Source organism: Pseudophryne corroboree, chromosome 1 (genome assembly GCF_028390025.1).
Source record: "Pseudophryne corroboree isolate aPseCor3 chromosome 1, aPseCor3.hap2, whole genome shotgun sequence".
Taxonomy (NCBI): Eukaryota; Metazoa; Chordata; class Amphibia; order Anura; family Myobatrachidae; genus Pseudophryne; species Pseudophryne corroboree.
The window spans coordinates 1,046,522,653-1,046,542,715 of record NC_086444.1 but is presented as its reverse complement, the minus strand read 5'-3'; the positions used below and the strand labels follow the sequence as shown (position 1 = coordinate 1,046,542,715).

General features: G+C 46.6%; 1 protein-coding gene across 1 annotated transcript in view; it reads left to right on the top strand.

Moving 5' to 3' along the window:
- The window catches only part of PDGFRL (platelet derived growth factor receptor like), a 420,236-nt gene extending 402,024 nt beyond the window's left edge, over positions 1-18,212 (top strand). Inside the window, exon 6 of the mRNA XM_063920834.1 lies at positions 17,509-18,212. Coding sequence (XP_063776904.1) covers positions 17,509-17,697 — 189 coding nt within the window. The 3' untranslated portion in view covers positions 17,698-18,212. The remainder of the gene's footprint in view (positions 1-17,508) is intronic.
- Positions 18,213-20,063: the final 1,851 nt, after the last annotated feature.

Sequence of the window (20,063 nt, the reverse complement as noted above, 5' to 3'; positions counted from 1 at the left end):
CAGCGAGTGCGGGAGAGGGTGGGCGAAACCGAGACAAGGGTGTCCAATCTGGAAGACCTCAGTGGCCCTCTACAGAGATCGGTGTCTGCAGTCACACAACAAGTCACAACGTTGCAAACCAAACTCCTGGACATGGAGGGCAGACTCCGCAGAAATAATGTGCGGTTTGTGGGCCTCCCCGAAAAGGAAGAAGGGGCACACCCCGAAAATTTCTTGGAATCCTGGCTAAAAGAGGCATACGGTGCTGAATCCTTTACCTCTCAGTTTGCAGTGGAACGGGCTCACCGCGTGCCCTTCCGGCCTTTACCCCCAGGCGCCCCACCACGAACTTTTATAGCAAAATTCCTGCACTATAAGGATCGGGACTCTGTCCTGCGCTTGGGACGCGTGAAGGGCCCTCTAACCCGGAATGGAGTCCGGGTGTCGGCATTTCCGGACTTTGCAGCGGACGTTCAAAAAGATCGAGCTCAGTTTCTTCCCATAAAGCGACGTCTTCGTGACCTGAACCTATCCTACTCGATGCTGTTTCCATCTAGGTTGCGTGTGATAGCAGACGGGGAGACCAAATTCTTCGGCTCGCCCAGGGAAGCGGCATCCTGGCTGGACAGATATGCTCCGGGGGCCCGCCAGCTGGATCCAGACTGACATCGGGTCGTCCTCCCTTTTATGGGCCTACATTCTGCAAGTATAAGTCCAGGGAGCTCCCTCTCGTTTAGTGGTTCTGGACTTTGCTGAGAAGAGTTCTAAACGTATAAACGTACAAAGGTTTAGGTATTGGGGTTGTTTGATCTGTACGCCTAGTACAGTGTTGCCGTAGGCTTTGGGATCTCCAGGGCTAGAGTTCGGTTAGGGATATGGGTATGCCACAGTTCGGGGAGGTATACGGGGTGGGGGGATGGTTGGGGGCAGTTGTTGGCCCCTCAGCAGTTTTTCTTCTGTTTTTTGTTTTGTATTTACGAAGCCTATATATTTGCTATTCGGAGGGTGTGGTAGATTCGCATGGTTTTCAGGGGTTTGGTTCGGGGTCCGGGGCCAGCGAGAGACACGATTACCTGAGTGGAGGGCGGGGTGGGTGGGGGGTTGATTGGAGCGCTGTACCCCTGTTGATGACTTGGCCGACATGCCTCCCTTAAAAATCTTGGCGTGGAATGTCCGGGGCATCAACAACAAGGTAAAGCGATCCTTAGTATTTAAAATGATCAAGAAATATGGCCCGGATATCATTTGCCTAAGTGAAACTCATTTGGAGGGAAACAGGCTGTTGTCGCTCCGCAGGCCTTGGGTGGGGTGGGCATATCATTCCTCGCACTCCTCTTATTCCCGAGGGGTGTCGGTAATGATTAAGAGGACCGTACAGTTCGAAATGATAAGGGTAAATACAGATCCACATGGTAGATACGTGTTCATAGAAGGTAAATTATTCTCACGTAATATTTTCCTATTGTCTGTGTATGTTCCCCCCCCCTTTTCATATGATGTCCTGCAAAAGGCCGCCTCATTTGTTGCCTCCTCCCCCCACACCCCTGTCATCTGCCTGGGGGACTTCAACGCTGTGTTGGATGCCTCTTTGGACAGATGGAGGGCTCCTCGAGATCAAGGGACGGGGGGTGGTTTAATCTCATCTGGATCTAAATTTGCAGATTTTCTAGATAGTATGCAGTGGGTAGATGTCTGGAGGATTAGGAATCCTGGTCTTCGGCAATACTCATGCTACTCGGGTACACATGGCTCTTTTTCCAGAATCGACCTGGCCCTGGTCTCACCTGGGCTTCTGCCTGGTGTGACGGGTGTTCATTACGAAGCACGGGGGGTGTCCGATCATTCGCCCCTGGTGCTCTCAATAGATGGGGAATATCAGAGGGGACAGTCATATTGGCGGCTGCACCCATCTTGGCTTGCCCAGCTGGGCGACTGCCCGGATCTGGTGTCCACATGGGAGGGATTTTTTGCGGTTAATGTGGGATCAGCCCCGGCCCCGGTTGTTTGGGATGCATTTAAAGCACATTTGCGAGGCACATTGATTGGCAAAATTGCTGCCTGCGAGGTGGCTAGTAGAGCAATGGAAAGACAGCTTGAGACAGAGTGTAGGGATCGGGAGACGCGATACCTGACTGAGGGCACCCCCGCGCTGAGGGCATGCTGGCTGGTGGCTCAGGAGGCCTGGCTGGCTCACCTCGCAGACAAAAATGCACGTTCCCTTTTGTTTAGGGCCACTAACATCTATATGCAGGCGGACAGGCCAGGTAGCTTGCTGGCCCACTTAGTGCATTACGATCGACCTGGGACCACAATAGCGCAGCTGATTGACTCCGACGGCTCCTTGGTGGATGCCACTCCTGACATGGCACAAATGTTCCGTGGTTACTTCAGGGAGGTATACGATAGTCGACTGACATGTACCATGGAGGAATTAGACCTGTACCTGACAAATATTCCCCTTTCTAGACTCTCCCCCGAGGCCAGGGACGCCTTGGGGGCGCCTCTGACCTTGGAGGAAGTGACGTCGGCGGTTGGGGCGTCTCCTGGTGGTAAGTCCCCGGGTAGCGACGGCATACCCGCCGAACTATATAAACAATATATTAAGTTCTTTGGTCCTCAGCTGCTCAACACGTACGATGAAATGTTTGCCGCTAACAGCCTTCCTCCCTCAATGTCCGAGGCGATTCTCATACTGCTTCCCAAACCTGGTAAGGACCCCAAGCTGCTGGAGTCCTACAGGCCGATATCCCTTATCCCCACTGATGCCAAAATCTTGGCGAAAATTCTTGCGGTCCGGCTCAACCTAGTGATTGAATCTATAATACACCCGGATCAAACAGGCTTCATGCCTGGGAAATCCACATCCATTAACTTACGCAGGCTATACACCATTTTGCAGGCTCCTCGAGACTTCCCCTCGGACGCGGTTGTGGTCTCTTTGGATGCAGCCAAGGCGTTCGACAGCGTCGAGTGGCCTTACCTGTGGGGAGTCCTGAGGAGCATGGGCTTTGGCCCAAACTTTATTAAATGGATTAAACTGCTATATCAGAATCCACGAGCCAGGGCCCTGGTAAACGGCTATATTTCCTCCTCCTTCCCTTTGACACGGGGCACCAGACAGGGATGCCCCCTCTCTCCTGCCCTGTTTGCCATAGCCATAGAGCCCCTCGCTTGCTTGATCAGGTCGCAACCGGACATTGAGGGAATAGGTACGGGTTCCTGTACTGATAAAATAGCCCTTTATGCGGACGACCTGCTATTGTTCCTTCGAGACTATGCGGTGGAGATGCCCGCTGCACTGCGGGTCATCGAGACCTTTGGTGGGTACTCGGGACTCCGCATAAACTGGTCTAAATCAGTTATTATGCCCATTATAGGTCCCCCCCCTCAGGTACCGAAAATGGCCCTACCGCTGGGTTGGACAACCCAGTTTAAGTACCTCGGGATTCTAATTACTAACAACCCAGCAGACTTTGTGCCCCTAAACCTTGACCCTCTTGTACAAACAATAGTGCGCAAATCGAGAGCTTGGTGTAAACTACCACTGACAATGACGGGTAGGGTCGGCCTCATTAAAATGGTAGTTCTGCCTAAACTACTATATGTTCTATTGCAGTCCCCAGTATACATCTTCCCAGTCTTCTTCAGGAGACTAAATAGTGTCCTGACGTCCTTGATATGGGCCAACAAAAGACCTAGAATAAAGTGGACCACTCTCACCAGACAGAAAAGGGACGGCGGCCTGGCCTTGCCCCACTTCCAACTGTACTACTATGCTGCTCAATTATCGCATATCGGTATGTGGCTCCAAGGAAGGGAGGGGGCGGAGCTGGGCCGGGCGTTCCTTCGGTGTTATTACCCGGATCTCTCCCCGGCACAGGTCATGGTGGGGGGTATTCCTTCTAGACTCTCACCTCCTATCATCTTTCAGGCAATGAAGATATGGCTGGCATTAAGGGGCATGCTCGGGTATGAAGGTATCGACCCGGATACTCCCCTATGGCACTCCACACTGCTTAACGAACTGAGGTCCCTAGAGGGCAGGGAGGTATGGGCTCCATATTCGATAGTCTCGCTGTCCCAGTTATACGATGACGGTACATTGAAATCATTTCAGCAACTGAAGGAGGAGTTTGGACTCCCAAACTCTCACTTGTATAGATTCTTACAGCTCAGGCATGCCTTGCAGGCGCAATTCGGAGATTCCCCCCCGGCGCTCTCCCCTTTCCCCATAAAAACATTTCTTACTTCACTGGGTCGAGTTAAGGTGATCTCCTTCACCTACTCGTACCTTCTTCAAACACTACATGCGGACCCGCTCTCGAATCTTAGGGGAAAATGGGAGTGTGACTTGGGTCCCATGGACGGGGAGGACTGGGAAGGAGCTCTGGGTAACCCGAGCCAGGTCACTAAATCGCTGCGGTTTCAACAGATACAGCTTTTCATTCTGCATAGATCATACATGACACCGAGCAGGCTGGCCAGATTCAGGTCTGATAGTACTGATGATTGCCCCAAGTGCGGGGCTGCTGGAGGCACATTCTGGCACCTCATATGGGAATGCCCAATGCTGCAGGTGTTCTGGGCTGGGGTCGGGTCGATTCTGGAACATACGGGAATACCGAGAGGATTACTGACTCCGAGATTTTGCATTTTGGGGGTGGGCGACTCTGACTCTGGGTCCCGATGGGAAGGCATGTATGCCCGTAGTGTGTGCGCGCTTGCAAAAGTGTGCATCGCGCGGACATGGATGGCCACGCGTCCCCCCACGATACTTGCTTTCACAAATTTGGTAAACGATACCCTATTAAAAGAACGCTATGTATATATGAAATATAATGCTCTCACCAGATACGAGAAGATATGGTCTCCTTGGATCACCTCCACATACTCCTCTCTTGCCCTTCAAAGTTAGAAGGCATTGGCTCTCGCTGCGGAGGGGTTGTTTGGGCCCCAGGGCGTCGGGCCGAGCTTTTTGTCTCCCTGAGTCTCCCCTTTAATGTAGCTGGTTAACTATTCAACTGCCACACCACACCATGTATATCTTAGCTTGATTAGGCTTGAGTTTGTTATAGAGGGTTTAGTTTGGGGGTAGTGGGGTTGTGGGCTATGTATGGCCCATTAGATGAGAAATCACACTAAAAAGTGTGGGGAGAAAATATCTAAAATGTTAAGTATGTGAATCAAGACCTGTATACAGACATCCAATATTATGCATAATGCGGGATGACCGCACGGGAATAACAACGCGGGGAATGTCAGTCATACAAGTATACCGTTATAATGGAAAATAATTGAATGTAAACAGAGATTGACTCAGAATTTTGTGATACTCCAAATATGTTTCCCAGTGTAAACTGAAATGTCTGTATCTTTATTATGATGTGGAATAAAAATTACTCTATTAAAAAAAAAAAGAGTAGAAATAAAGAATTTACTATTTCTTATACACATCACTAATCATTAGACAACACGATACAACAAGAGTGCGCCCCAACAAGAGTCATACTTATTCCTTCTTTGTTACATTTAGCCTTTTCCTTGACTCTGGGCGCACCGCCACATGGACAGATGAGAATAATGAATATTTAATATTACTGTCCGTTTTTTGGTTTAAGTATCATCATCTCATATACATCTAAATAGGCCGCTGCAGGACAAACCTCTCTCTTTTGAAACACATGAATACTTACCATTCATAAGAAAAGATGCTAGCCTGAACAGCAGCCTGACTGAACAGGGTTGTCTTGGAAGGGTTGTTTTAAAAGGGTTAAAAAAATATTACAATATAGACTTACCCAGGACTTAAGCAGGATGAAAACAGATGGAAACACCCAACCACCGTTGCAACAAAACAACAATCCTTCCTTTCATCCTCAATCAAAATCATCTGTGCATTTAAGTGTATGTATAGATCTTTCCAACTTTAATCCTCATGACTTCCAATAACAGAATGTAACAAATTTTGCATAAAACCAGTTACATTGTGATTTACATGTGACTGTACATACCTGTTTGTCATTTTGCTCTGTCATGCTCAGTTAACATACAGCGGACCAACTTTCTATCACGCACCTGGGCATCCCAAACAATTGAAGATTTTTCTGCCTGGCTCCCTCTCTTCCTATCCTCTGACATAAATAGGCACTTGAACTTTTAACTCTAACAAGTGAAACCTTACACTCTCAGCCTAAATAACTCTGGTTTAATCCCAAACGAACTATGTACCACAAATTTATTTTCATGGAATATTCATAAAGTCCATTGCATCAGTCTCTCAGCAACTCACCCCTCTGTACATGTTGTCCCCTCAATTATTCACTCCCCTCTTATTAACACTCATGTGCTTTTTACTTCCCTATACTCATTGACAATAACATCTACAACCTCTCACCATAAAAAAACTTTAACAAACCTCTGACACTCACATTTCTCTCTCTCTTCTGCTTCTGATAGCTGGTGACATTTCACCAAATCCAGGACCCATCCACTTGCATCACTCACATTCACCTGATTCACAGCAACATAGAAATCCAGCTAACCTCATAAATATCACGTCTCCCATCACCCTCCAGATCACTAAAATGTGCCTTATGGAATGCACGCTCTGTTTGTAACAAATTAACATCCATCCATGACCTCTTCATATCTAACAACTTCAATCTGCTGCCTATAACAGAAACCTGCCTCACACAATCAGACACAGCCTCCCCTGCAGCACTGTCACATGGTTTTCTCCACTTTACACACACCTCCAGGCCTGGTAACTATAAAGGAGGAGGAGTTGGACTATTACTTTCCCAATCTTTCGCATACACTGTTCTACCACAGGTTGCATCACTCATATATACATCATTTGAAGTACATTCCATCAGGATTTACTCTCCTTTCTCACTGCATGTTGCAACTATCTATCACCCACCTTGGCATCCCAAACAATAGGTACCAACCTATCTACCCTACCCCACAAGCTCGCTGCCTAGGTGTCATCCTTGACTCTGATCTATCCTTTGTTCCCCACATTCAATCTGTCTCAAAATCATGTTACATGCATCTAAAAAAACATATCCAAAATATGACCATACCTTACACAAGACTCTGCTAAAACTCTAATCCAAGCTCTCATTATCTCCTGCATTGATTATTGCAATAGTCTCCTAACTGGTCTTCCCAAAACGAGACTCTCACCACTACAATCCATTCTGAATGCAGCTGCGAGGCTAATCTTCCTCGCTAGACGTTCGTCGTCTGCAGATCCACTCTGTCAGTCCCTTCATTGGTTACCTGTATTCTACCGTATTCAATATAAAATACTTTTACTCACACACAAGGCCATTAACCAAACTACACCAACATACATCACTTCGCTTATCTCAAAAATTCTCCCAACCCGACCTCTTCGCTCTTCACAAGATCTGCGTCTCTCATCCATACTCATTACTTGCTCCCACTCACGATTGCAGGACTTCCATCATGCTGCACCCACTCTGTGGAATGCCCTACCACGTGTCACACGCCATAGGCGGCGTTCACCGCGCTTACCCCTGCGTGGCTGCTGGTCTGTGTTGCGGCCTCCGCCTTCGTTGGTCCACGGGCTCCGGCGCCTGGCTGGCACGGCTCGCGGTGGTTCTCCGGGGCAGGGGCGCCGCCATGACACCCGGCATCACGTGGGCGGGGAGCAGGTGACGTCATCAGACTGTTCCGCCAATCCAGCGGAGGCGGGAGATTCAAAGGCAGACGCCGGGCAGCGCCTCGGCGCCTGAGTATCGTCTTTTCCCCTGAAGTGGATGCCAGTGCTTCTGTCCTCGGCGGATCTCTCTGCAGCAAACCCCAGTGTCTTCGGCATTTCCAGGTGTCAGTTGTTGCACAGCTTCCAGCGTTCCCAGCCGCTGCTGGGTTCCACTGCGCTCTGGTCACCAGTGCTTCTTGGAGTCAGCGTGGGCTGCAGTTTAAACCTCGCTCTCAAGTTATACAAGTCCTCAGTGTCTTTAACCCTCGCTCTCAAGTTATACAAGTCCTCAGTGTCTTTAACCCTCGCTCTCAAGTTCTTCAAATCATCAGTATCTTTAACCACCGCTCTCAAGTTCTTCACATCATCAGGGTCTTTAACCACCGCTCTCAAGTTCTTCAAATCATCAGTGTCTTTAACCACCGCTCTCAAGTTCTTCAAATCATCAGTGTCTTTAACCACCGCTCTCAAGTTCTTCAAATCATCAGTGTCTTTAACCACCGCTCTCAAGTTCTTCAAATCATCAGTGTCTTTAACCACCGCTCTCAAGTTCTTCAAATCATCAGTGTCTTTAACCACTGCTCTCAAGTTCTTCAAATCATCAGTGTCTTTAACCACCGCTCTCAAGTTCTTCAAACTATCAGAGTCTTAACCACCGCTCTCAAGTTCTTCAAATCATCAGTGTCTTTTAACCACCGCTCTCAAGTTCTTCAGTCACCAGTATCTTTTACCGTCACTCACAAGTACTTCCTGGACATTTCTCCATACACTCCTTCTCTGTTATGTGACATTGTGTTGCTCTCTTCCTGCAATAAAGTCCTTTAATATTTTCACCAAGCTTTCCTGTCAGAGTCCTGTATGAGGAAGACCTATATCAAGCCATCCCTGTTCCGTCCCAACTGTGGTTCCTCTCCCCTACCATCGGGAGAACCCGCGAGTTAACAACACCCCCAACCTAGGTCAGTGACAGTATACTCAGGCTTCATGGACCCGGGGGATCGGAGCCCAGAGGCAAGTACCATCCAGGACTTGATTTCTCGAGTACAAAGTCAGGAAGCAGCACAGGGCCAGGTGATGCATTATCTCCAGGAATTATCTGGTCGGCTGGATCAAATTCAGACTTCTCTGGCCTCAGTAGTACCGGCCCCAGCTCCAGTACCCGCTCCAGTGGTTGTCTCTAGTAATATTCCATCCTCCTCTGGAACCAGGTCACGCCTTCAGCTCCCTACTCCTTCTCGCTATAATGGGAATGCCGTGGTTTTCTCAATCAGTGCGAGGTACATTTTGAACTGCTTTCACATAACTTCCCTACTGATCGGTCCAAGGTGGCATACATATTTTCTTTGCTCGAGGGTTCAGCGTTGGATTGGGTGTCTCCGTTATGGGAGCGATCTGATCCATTGGTTTCTAGGTACACCAATTTCATTACGTCATTCCGGAGGATCTTTGATGAGCCCGGCAGGACGACCGCTGCCTCTGCAGACTTGCTTCGTGTACGACAAGGCTCTCGTTCAGTGGGACAGTATGTGATTAATTTTCAGACCATAGCCTCAGAACTGCGCTGGAATAATGATGCCCTTCGGGCTGCCTTTTGGAACGGGCTCTCCGATCGTCTAAAGGACGAGTTGGTCACTAGAGATTTGCCGGATTCTTTAGAACAGTTGATCTCGCTCTGTGTAAAGGTAGATCTTCGCATGCAGGAATGAGGTGGCGAACGTAGTCGGTCAGATCGATCAAGGGTCCGATCTCTTCCGTCTAAGCAAACGATTATTCCAAGTCCTGATGAACCCATGCAGATTAATCGATCCCGGCTGTCCCCAGAAGAACATCAGTATCGTCGTGAGAGTAGACTCTGCCTCTACTGTGGAGCCGGGGATCACTTTCTCAAGTTTTGCAAGTCTCGCGCGGGAAATGGGCAGTCCTAGCTTGTTCCGGAGGAGTCGAGCTAGGAGTTTCTTCTAAACCTTCTCCGCCAGTGGACTGTTTACTCTCCGTGTCTCTGTTCTCCGAGTCAATAGCCAAACCCGTTAAGGCTCTGCTGGACTCAGGGGCTGCAGGGAATTTTATTTCCCTTTCCTGTGCCCAGGATCTGGGTTGTCAGCTACGGTCGGTCGAACGATCTATTACGTTGACTGCTATCAATGGTACCCAAATTTCTAACGGTCTGATTTCAAGTTGTACAGTACCAATCAAACTGCAAGTGGGAGCTCTGCATCAAGAACACCTAGAGTTCCTAGTGATTCGGGAGATGCCCCACGATCTGGTTCTTGGCCTTCCTTGGCTTAAACTTCACAACCCTCACGACACAAATAACATCTTGGAGTTCTTTTTGTCATTCAAATTGTCTCACCCCAGTTTATCCACTCCATGTATCTTCCAAGTCAGATGAAGTGCCCATTCCGGAGGCCTATCGGGAGTTTTCTGACGTGTTCTCGGAGCAAGTGGCCGATCAGCTACCACCGCATAGACCCTGGGACTGCCCCATTAAGCTCATTCCGGGGAAAATGCCACCTCGGGGTCGCACTTATCCCTTATCATTGCTCGAGACCCAAGCTATGTCGGACTATATCAAGTCTAATCTACAGAAAGGATTCATCCGCCCCTCTACTTCTCTGGCGGGGGCGGGTTTCTTTTTTGTGAAGAAGAAGGACGGAGGGCTGAGACCATGTATTGACTATCGTGGTCTAAATGATGTCACCATTAAGAACAAGTATCCTTTGCCGCTCATTACGGAGCTTTTTGATAGAGTTCGCGGAGCCCGAGTTTTCACCAAGCTTGATTTAAGGGGAGCTTATAATTTGATACGTATCCGACAGGGGGACGAATGGAAGACGGCCTTCAATACCAGGGACGGGCATTACGAGTATCTGGTAATGCCGTTTGGCCTCAGCAACGCCCCTGCCGTCTTCCAGGGATTCATTAACGAAGTCTTTCGGGATATGCTATACTTAAGTGTAGTGGTATATTTGGATGACATTCTGATATTTTCTAAAAATCTCACAGAGCACAGAATACAGGTCAAAGAGGTACTTCTTCGATTGCGAGAGAATCATCTTTATGGCAAGATTTCCAAATGTACTTTTGAGGTTCCTTCTATTCCATTTCTTGGTTACATCATTTCGGGCACGGAGCTTCGTATGGATCCAGAGAAACTCACTGCCATCCGGGACTGGACTCAGCCTCTTTCCTTGAAAGCGGTACAACGATTTCTGGGCTTTGCAAATTACTACCGGAAATTCATAAATGGATTCTCTACCATCGTGGCACCCATTACTGCCCTAACCAAGAAGGGTTCTGACCCAAGTCATTGGTCCTCCGAAGCAGCGTTCGCTCAGTTAAAGGCAGCCTTTATGTCCGCTCCAGTCCTTCAACAACCACATTTTCAAAACCATTCTTCTTGGAGGTTGATGCTTCTTCGGTAGGCATAGGTGCCGTGCTTTCGCAGTACGCTCCAGATGGGAAGTTACATCCATGTGGTTTCCATTCTCGTAAATTCTCTCCTGCGGAACAGAATTACACCATTGGAGACAAAGAGCTTTTGGCAATAAAATCTGCCTTGGAGGAATGGAGATATCTTTTGGAAGGTGCTAAACACCTAATTACAATTTTCACTGATCATAAGAATTTGCTGTACCTCAAGACGGCCCAGTGCTTGAATCCCCGTCAAGCTAGATGGGCGCTCTTCTTTACCCGGTTTTCGTTTGTTATTAAGTACCGGGCTGGGACTTTTAACACCAAGGCTGATGCTTTATCCCGTTCCTTAATAGCTTCGGATGAGGAGAATTACGTTGAGAAGGCTCTGATTCTCAGTCCAGTTTCTATGTCAGCGGCACCCACCGCTTTGGGTCCTCCTCCTGGGAGAATGTCTGTGCCAGCTAAATTTCGACCAAGGTTGTTGCAGTGGGCTCATGTTTCAAAGTTTTCTGGTCATCCTGGAGTTCAAAAGATGTGGGAGTTTCTAAGAAGGTCTTACTGGTGGGACACTATGAAGAAGGATATTCAAGATTATGTCAACTCATGTCCTCAGTGTGCTCAGCACAAAATTCCTCGTCTGCCTCCTGCGGGGTTATTGCATCCACTGTCCATTACTCAAAGGCCTTGGACCCATATCTCTATGGACTTTGTCACCGAATTGCCTCTCTCCAAGGGTCACAATACTGTCTGGGTAATTATCGACCGTTTCTCTAAGATGGCACATTTTGTACCTTTGACTGTGTTACCATCAGCTCCCAAGTTGGCTTTGTTATTTATCCGAGAACATTTCCGCCTGCACGGCTTACCTCAGGAAATTGTCTCTGACCGGGGGGGACAATTCACTGCAAGATTCTGGAGAGCTCCCTGTACGGCCTTACAAATAAAACTCAAGTTTTCATCCGCTTACCATCCACAAACCAATGGGCAAACTGAACGCGTCAATCAAGATTTAGAGACTTTTCTCCGTGTTTATCTTTCTCCTTCGCAAGATGATTGGGTGGAACTGTTGCCATGGGCCGAGTTTGCCCATAATCATCTGTACCACTCTTCGACTGGTGAGTCCCCATTTTTCATTAATTATGGGTTCCATCCTCAAGTTCCTGAATTACCCATTTGTCCTCCAGAGGAGGTTCCTGCTGCAGCCTCTACTCTTCGGCACTTCAGCCAAATTTGGAGTCGAGTTCATGCTCATCTCAAGAGAGTTTCCAGCCGCTATAAGTTCTTTGCGGATAGGAAGCGACGAGCAGCTCCCCAATACAAGCTTGGTGACAGGGTATGGCTTTCCACCCGCAACCTCCAGTTAAGGGTGCCCACTATGAAGTTCGCCCCAAAGTTTATTGGTCCTTACCCCGTCGTACAAGTCCTGAACCCGGTTGTCTGCAAATTGGGATTGCCTTTCCACCTCCGGATACCAAACTCCTTTCATGTTTCTCTCCTTCGCCTCCTTATTTTAAACCGGTTCCATTCAAAGTCCCCAAGGCCAACCTCTGCAGAGTCTGAAGCTGGAACGACCTTTGAAATCAAAGCTATTCTTGACTCTCGTTATCTTCACAAGAATCTACAGTATTTGGTGGAGTGGAAAGGTTTTGGCCCCGAGGAGAGGAGCTGGGTCAAGGCTACTGAAGTTATGGCTCCCCGACTGGTGCGGATTTTCCAATCCAGACATCCAACAAAACCTGGAAAGTGTCCGAGGGCCACTCCTGGAGGAGGGGGTACTGTCACACGCCATAGGCGGCGTTCACCGCGCTTACCCCTGCGTGCCTGCTGGTCTGTGTTGCGGCCTTCGCCTTCGTTGGTCCACGGGCTCCGGCACCTGGCTGGCACGGCTCCCGGCGGTTCTCCGTGGCAGGGGCGCCGCCATGACACCCGGCATCACGTGGGCGGGGAGCAGGTGACGTCATCAGACTGTTCCGCCAATCCAGCGGAGGCGGGAGATTCAAAGGCAGACGCCGGGCAGCGCCTCGGCGCCTGAGTATCGTCTTTTCCCCTGAAGTGGATGCCAGTGCTTCTGTCCTCGGCGGATCTCTCTGCAGCATGCCCCAGTGTCTCCGGCATTTCCAGGTGTCAGTTGTTGCACAGCTTCCAGCGTTCCCAGCCGCTGCTGGGTTCCACTGCGCTCTGGTCACCAGTGCTTCTTGGAGTCAGCGTGGGCTGCAGGTTAAACCTCGCTCTCAAGTTATACAAGTCCTCAGCGTCTTTAACCCTCGCTCTCAAGTTATACAAGTCCTCAGTGTCTTTAACCCTTGCTCTCAAGTTCTTCAAATCATCAGTGTCTTTAACCACCGCTCTCACGTTCTTCAAATCATCAGTGTCTTTAACCACCGCTCTCAAGTTCTTCAAACTATCAGAGCCTTAACCACCGCTCTCAAGTTCTTCAAATCATCAGTGTCTTTAACCACCGCTCTCAAGTTCTTCAGTCACCAGTATCTTTTACCGTCACTCACAAGTACTTCCTGGACATTTCTCCATACACTCCTTCTCTGTTATGTGACATTGTGTTGCTCTCTTCCTGCAATAAAGTCCTTTAATATTTTCACCAAGCTTTCCTGTCAGAGTCCTGTATGAGGAAGACCTATATCAAGCCATCCCTGTTCCGTCCCAACTGTGGTTCCTCTCCTCTACCATCGGGAGAACCCCCCGAGTTCACAACACCCCCAACCTCGGTCAGTGACACCACGTACAATAAGACTCTCCTCTAGTCTCCAAACCTTCAAGCGTTCCCTGAAAACTCACCTCTCCAGGCAAGCATATCAAATTCCAGAACCGCCCTCATAACTTTCACAAACCTTCCTATCAAATTGCATCCACTCTGCACAGTCCACACATATCCTCACGTGTCTTCTCATCCTTCCTCTCTACCCCGGTTCATCATTGCTGTGTGACCATATCATATAGCCCACCAAAAACCTTTGAAATCTGGTGGACAACTATGCAATAGATAGCACCTATCCTTGTGTATCCATGCCTATTTCCCTATAGATTGTAAGCTTGCGAGCAGGGCCTTCCTACCTCTATGACTGTTTGTTATTACCCAGTTTTGTAATATCATTGTTTTGTTTTATCATTGTTATTTCCAATTGTAAAGTGCAACGGAATTTGCTGCGCTATATAAGAAACTGTTAATAAATAAAAAAATTAATAAAAACACCAACTGCCATTGAGCCAACCTATTGCAAAGCTCCCAGGAACCCTGGCTTTTTCAGGACAGTCCCCTCTTCCCATCGCTAATAGGTATGGTACAGTCTATCCAATCACATAATTCAGACTCCTAATGCCTCAAATTTAAGAAAATCACAGAGAATAAATTCATGTTAAAAAAAGATTGTTTTATAGACAACAAGCATATGATTATGGTCAGTAACAATAAAGCAAGACTTTTATAAGAAATGCATTGGGAGATGTTTAATAAAATTGTAACTATGAATGTTGTTGCTAATAGCAACCAGATAATTGCTGTCATCGCATATGGGGGGTCATTCTGAGTTGATCGCTCGCTAGCAAGTTTTAGCAGCCATGCAAACGCTATGCCGCCGCCCACTGGGGAGTGTATTTTAGCTTAGCAGAAGTGCGAACGCATGTGCAACCAAGCTCAGCAAAAACAGTTCGTGCAGTTTCTGAGTAGCTCTGAACCTACTCAGTGCTTGCGATCACTTCAGCCTATTCGTGTCCGGATTTGACGTCATACACCGCCCAGTGAACACCCAGCCACACCTGCGTTTTTTCAGACACGCCTGCGTTTTTGCAAACCCTTCCTGAAAACGGTCAGTTGACACCCAGAAACGCCCCCTTCCTGTCAATCTTCTTGCGGTCGTCAGTGCGACTGAAAACTTTGCTAGAACCTGTGCAAAACAACAAATGCCTTTGTACCCATACGTCGCGCGTGCGCATTGCGGTGCATGCGCCTGCGCAGAAATACAGATTTTTAGCCTGATCGCTGCGCTGCGAACAACGGCAGCTAGCGATCAACTCGGAATGACCCCCATGATACTAAAAAGATTACTGGGCATGTACAGATTGCCATTTTACATGCATTTTTTAATTGCAGGGGTGCTCGTCATGCGGCCATCCAGCTGTTGTGGAGCTACTGCATATACAACAAAGATTTGTTATCAAGGAATGCTAAAACTGTGGCAGGACATGTTGGGATGTTTAGTTCCACAACCGCGGGAAGGCTGCATGTTGAGCATCCCCGTATAATATTAGGTATGGGGGAACGGTGTTGTGATTCCGCACAGGTCAAATAATTTGAAGTAAGATATATGTCAGAAACCAAAATTTTGACAATAGCACGGGATAACTAATATTAGTAAAACACATACAATTGAAATGTTACAGTTAGTAGGATTTCCAATGCATTAGAAAAGCTTAACACACAGAAATTGAAGCAATATTAAAAAAAAAAACAGAAAAGGTATGGAACACAAAAAGCATGGCTCCTAGCGAGATAGTGATTAGGGGGTCTATTCATGAAGCAGTGAAAAGAGTGAAGAAGTGAGCCTGTGGAGAAGTTGCCCATGGCAACCAATCAGCTGCTCTGTACAATTGTATAGTATGCAAATTATAAATGTTACTTTAATGCTGATTGGTTGCCATGGGCAACTTCTCCACTGGCTCACTTCTCCACCCTTTTCACTGCTTCATGAATAGACCCCTAGGTCACAAACATACTGAGGTGGGAAATCCATTCACTAGTGTTCCTAAATTTGCTGATGCTTTTAACCACAAACACATGGAAATGGAACAAGTAGCATCCCGAGTGTGTTACTGCACAGAACACAGGAAAAATGCAGAGGGGTAAGGAAATATTAGAAATAAAGTTCAGAGCCATTTACATTTATTTTACATATTTAGGAAAAACATGTAACACATAAAACCAGTCATGGATATGTAACCTTAGAATATGATTGGCTGTGACAGACCACATCATGTTCTGTAGTCATCCAAACAGCTTATTGTAGAACTTCCCAACTGCAATAAACTGAAAACACAAAAACAAACAATACTGCCTGGGAAAGGGACTTGGGCCCACCTACAGTCAATCAAATGTGCCGTAGAATCAGAAAAAGGTAGCCAAGGAACCCCATTACCATCATATTGCATACAAATCTATATCACATGGCATCTAGTTCCCCTTCTTCCCACAACACTATATAAAATATGCTGATCTTCTGGACACAGAAGAGAGGTCATCAACATATGGGGTATTGTCCCAAGCTCTCCAAATTTTGGGTGGAAGTTCATACAGGTACTTGAAAAATGGTATATTACATTTCAGCTGTCTCCACAGTCTGAGTTTTATATTTTTCAGTCCCTTGTTTTGTAGTATCTTCTATTTCTCAAGCAGCTATAACAGCCATCACCACCAGCTCTAAAGGTGCATACACACTTGCCGATAAAATGAACGACGTCGCTCATTTTCTCCCTTCATGTGTGTATGCCAGCGACGATGGCTGATGCGCAGCACTGCGGGCCGTTAACAATTCTCGGTGTCAGCAGTGCATGCATGCTCAATCTGGACTGTCGTCCAGGAGCTGCCTGCACGGCCCGGCCGCTGCGTGACGTCACTGAGCGTCCCAGCGGCCTGGGAGGGGAAATGCTAGACGATGTTGTCTAGTGTGTATGCAGCTTAACACATCAAAGGGTCTATTCATCAAGCAGTGAAAAGAGTGAAGAAGTGAACCAGTGGAGAATTTGCCCATGGGAACCAATCAGCTGCAATGTATAATTTTATAGTATGCACTTGATAAATGCTACTCCAAAGCTGTTTGTTGCCATGGGCAACTTCTCCACTGGCTTACTTCTCCACTCTTTTCACTGCTTCATGAATAGACTCCATTCGGCTCATAGCCACTAATGAAAGCGGACATTGCTTTAGATAGGAAAAGCAGATTCAAAAAGATTTGGTTTTCATATATCTATCCAACCATACTTTGTTCTCTTATCACAATAATTTCAATAGATGGTCTTACTGCATTTGATTCACCTTCGGGCTTGATATCACTAACTTTAGCTCTTACATTAGATGACTGAGTTGAACATGTAAATGACCTATTGGTGATGCAGCATTCCCTCCCTTCTCCCTACCCTTCTTTGTATTGTTTTCCTTTTATATTTTTCCCCCTTAATATTAAGTTTAAAAAAAGTTTCTGAAATCTGACAAACATTTTTTTCTGTTTCATTTTTTTTAAATAGCAGTTGTCTAAATATTAATTAGTGCAGAACACATTTATAATAGTTTTTTTGTTACATTTATAAGTAGTGTCAGCTCTATGATCAGACAGTATTTTGATGTCAAACTTTAATCTTTACTGTATATTTATTTTCAGTATGGAAGGCCTGTGGACATTCAGGACTCCTGGAGGCTAGTAAACCGTGGAATTGGACACACCACCAGAATCTCAAAGAGCATCATCAATGTGGAAGACTTTGAAACCATTGACGCTGGCTACTATATTTGTAAAGCACAGAACCTCCGAGGACAGACGACACTTGCTACCAGAGTGGATAGATTTTAAATGGACCTTCCATTCCAGGCAAGAATGCATTAAAGGCAAAGCTTGCTAGATTCCTCAGCGCTTCCGAGGTTTCACATGTATATATTACAAGCAAGACCGTTTCCATTTCATTCCAGCCGCCCATGTGTACTAGGTAAGACATCCAGCCTTCCAGATGTGTGGAACATAACGGACTGAGGAGAGCTCCTCATGGTTACACTCATTCTTAGGCCTGGTTTCCCTTTACAAATAATAAATCATAATGATAGGAAATTCTGTATTCAGTCAAATACTTAATGTATAGTATTCCATTTTAACCATGTTTCATATTAAAAAGCAAAATAAATACTTATTTTTCATTGTAGTTCTATTTAGCATTAAATAAAATATTACATGTCTGTTGCTAGGACGTGCACCACACGGTGTGATGTTTGTATCAGTGGTAAGGCCCATTCATCCCAAACAACTGTTATGTTGTGTTGATTTATTGCATTGTAATGTGTATTTCCAGCACCTTAATACAAGTTTGAGATTTACCTGTGTAATGTCTGTGTTTCATTTCCCATTTGCAGGAATCTGAACAAGTGTTGGCATGTTTCTGTTGTGCTTGCAAATAATGCCTGATTCTATCTTTGCTACAAGAAACGAGGACCCCTTGCTGTTGGGTTACACGTTTAGATGTTTTTATCAAGATATTTACAAATGCCTCCTTTACACTGTGATGCTAAGTGGTGCCAACAACGGTGTGCTTTCAGGCTGTCTGGGGCCACAAGTATACTGACACTCCACGGAGGAAGCTATTAATTACATAGTGGCACCTAAGTAGGCAGGTCTTTGTCAGAGCTTGCTCATCATCCTGATCCATCATTGGTGCTCTGCTCATCAAATGGAATCTTCCACCAATCGCGCACACTGTCTTTCCTTAACTTAAGCTGTACCCCAACTCCCTGTCTACAATAAAGTGACAAGAAATTGCTCTCCTTCCTGTGTGTGCACCAGAATCAGGCTTAGCTTGGTTACTCATTGGCATTGTATTAAGCACTGATGACACTGCATGTCAGACCAGATCGCTTGTGACATCAGTTGCTAACTAAAACGTTCTGCTGGGGAAAATGAGGGGCGGGAGGGGATAGTTAGGGACCAACTCACTGGCCACCAAGGAATTCATATGTCACAAACGCAAGTAAACGACTCAAACAGCATGTATAAATACAGAGCACAATGTAAACATTTCCAACTGAAAATATTAGTGGGTATGGGTCTTTGGAGCCAGTCTGCTCTCGTCTTACAGCTTCTTCCATGTTTATTTGCTTCTGTTCATAAATGCACTAAACACTAGTAAGTGCAAGGAGATGGACTCCACTGGGTAAAAACCCTTTGAAACGAGCACGCTTTCTTCTGATTGGCAGAGTGAGTGTGTGACCTGGAGGAGGGGGCAGTGCTGGATAAAAGGCAATAACTTGACCCAAATATGTTCGTGTTCTTGTGATACAACTTTATTAAAAGAAGAGATATTATTTTTACAGTAATGTATAAAAAATATACGTTATGGTAAGAACTTACCGTTGATAACAGTATTTCTCCTATGTCCACAGGTTTCCACAGGATAACATTGGGATATGATGGAGCGACAGCGGATTGGCACCAAACGATCACAAGCTTTCAGTCCTCCCAGGATGCAACGGGCCTGTCCATATATCCCCGCCCATTGGCTCAGGCAAATCAGTTGGATTCCAAAGTATTTAGGCAGGAGCAATATGTAGAACCCTATTCAGGCGAGAAGAACACACATGCACACACTTCCATGCAAGAGGGAAGAGTTTAGTGAGTATAAAGATCCTCAAATCAGGTGCGTCAGGGTGGGATCCCTGTGGAAACCTGTGGACATAGGAGAAATACCGTTATCAACGGTAAGTTCTTACCATAACGTATATTTCTCCGGCAGGGTCCACAGGTTATCCACAGGACAACAATGGGATTTCCCAAAGCAATTTTTAGTGGTGGGGACGCTCCTGATTAGACAGAAGAACCTTACGCCCGAATTCAGCATCATGAGAAGCAAAAGTATCCAAGGCATAATGTCTAAGGAATGTGTTAATGGAAGACCATGTGGCTGCCTTACATATCTGTTCTGCTGAAGCACCATGTTGTGCTGCCCATGAAGGACCTACCTTACACGTAGATTGAGTAGAGACATTGGCCCTCATTCCGAGTTGTTCGCTCGGTATTTTTCATCGCATCGCAGTGAAAATCCGCTTAGTACGCATGCGCAATGTTCGCACTGCGACTGCGCCAAGTAACTTTACTATGATGAAAGTATTTTTACTCACGGCTTTTTCTTCGCTCCGGCGATCGTAATGTGATTGACAGGAAATGGGTGTTAGTGG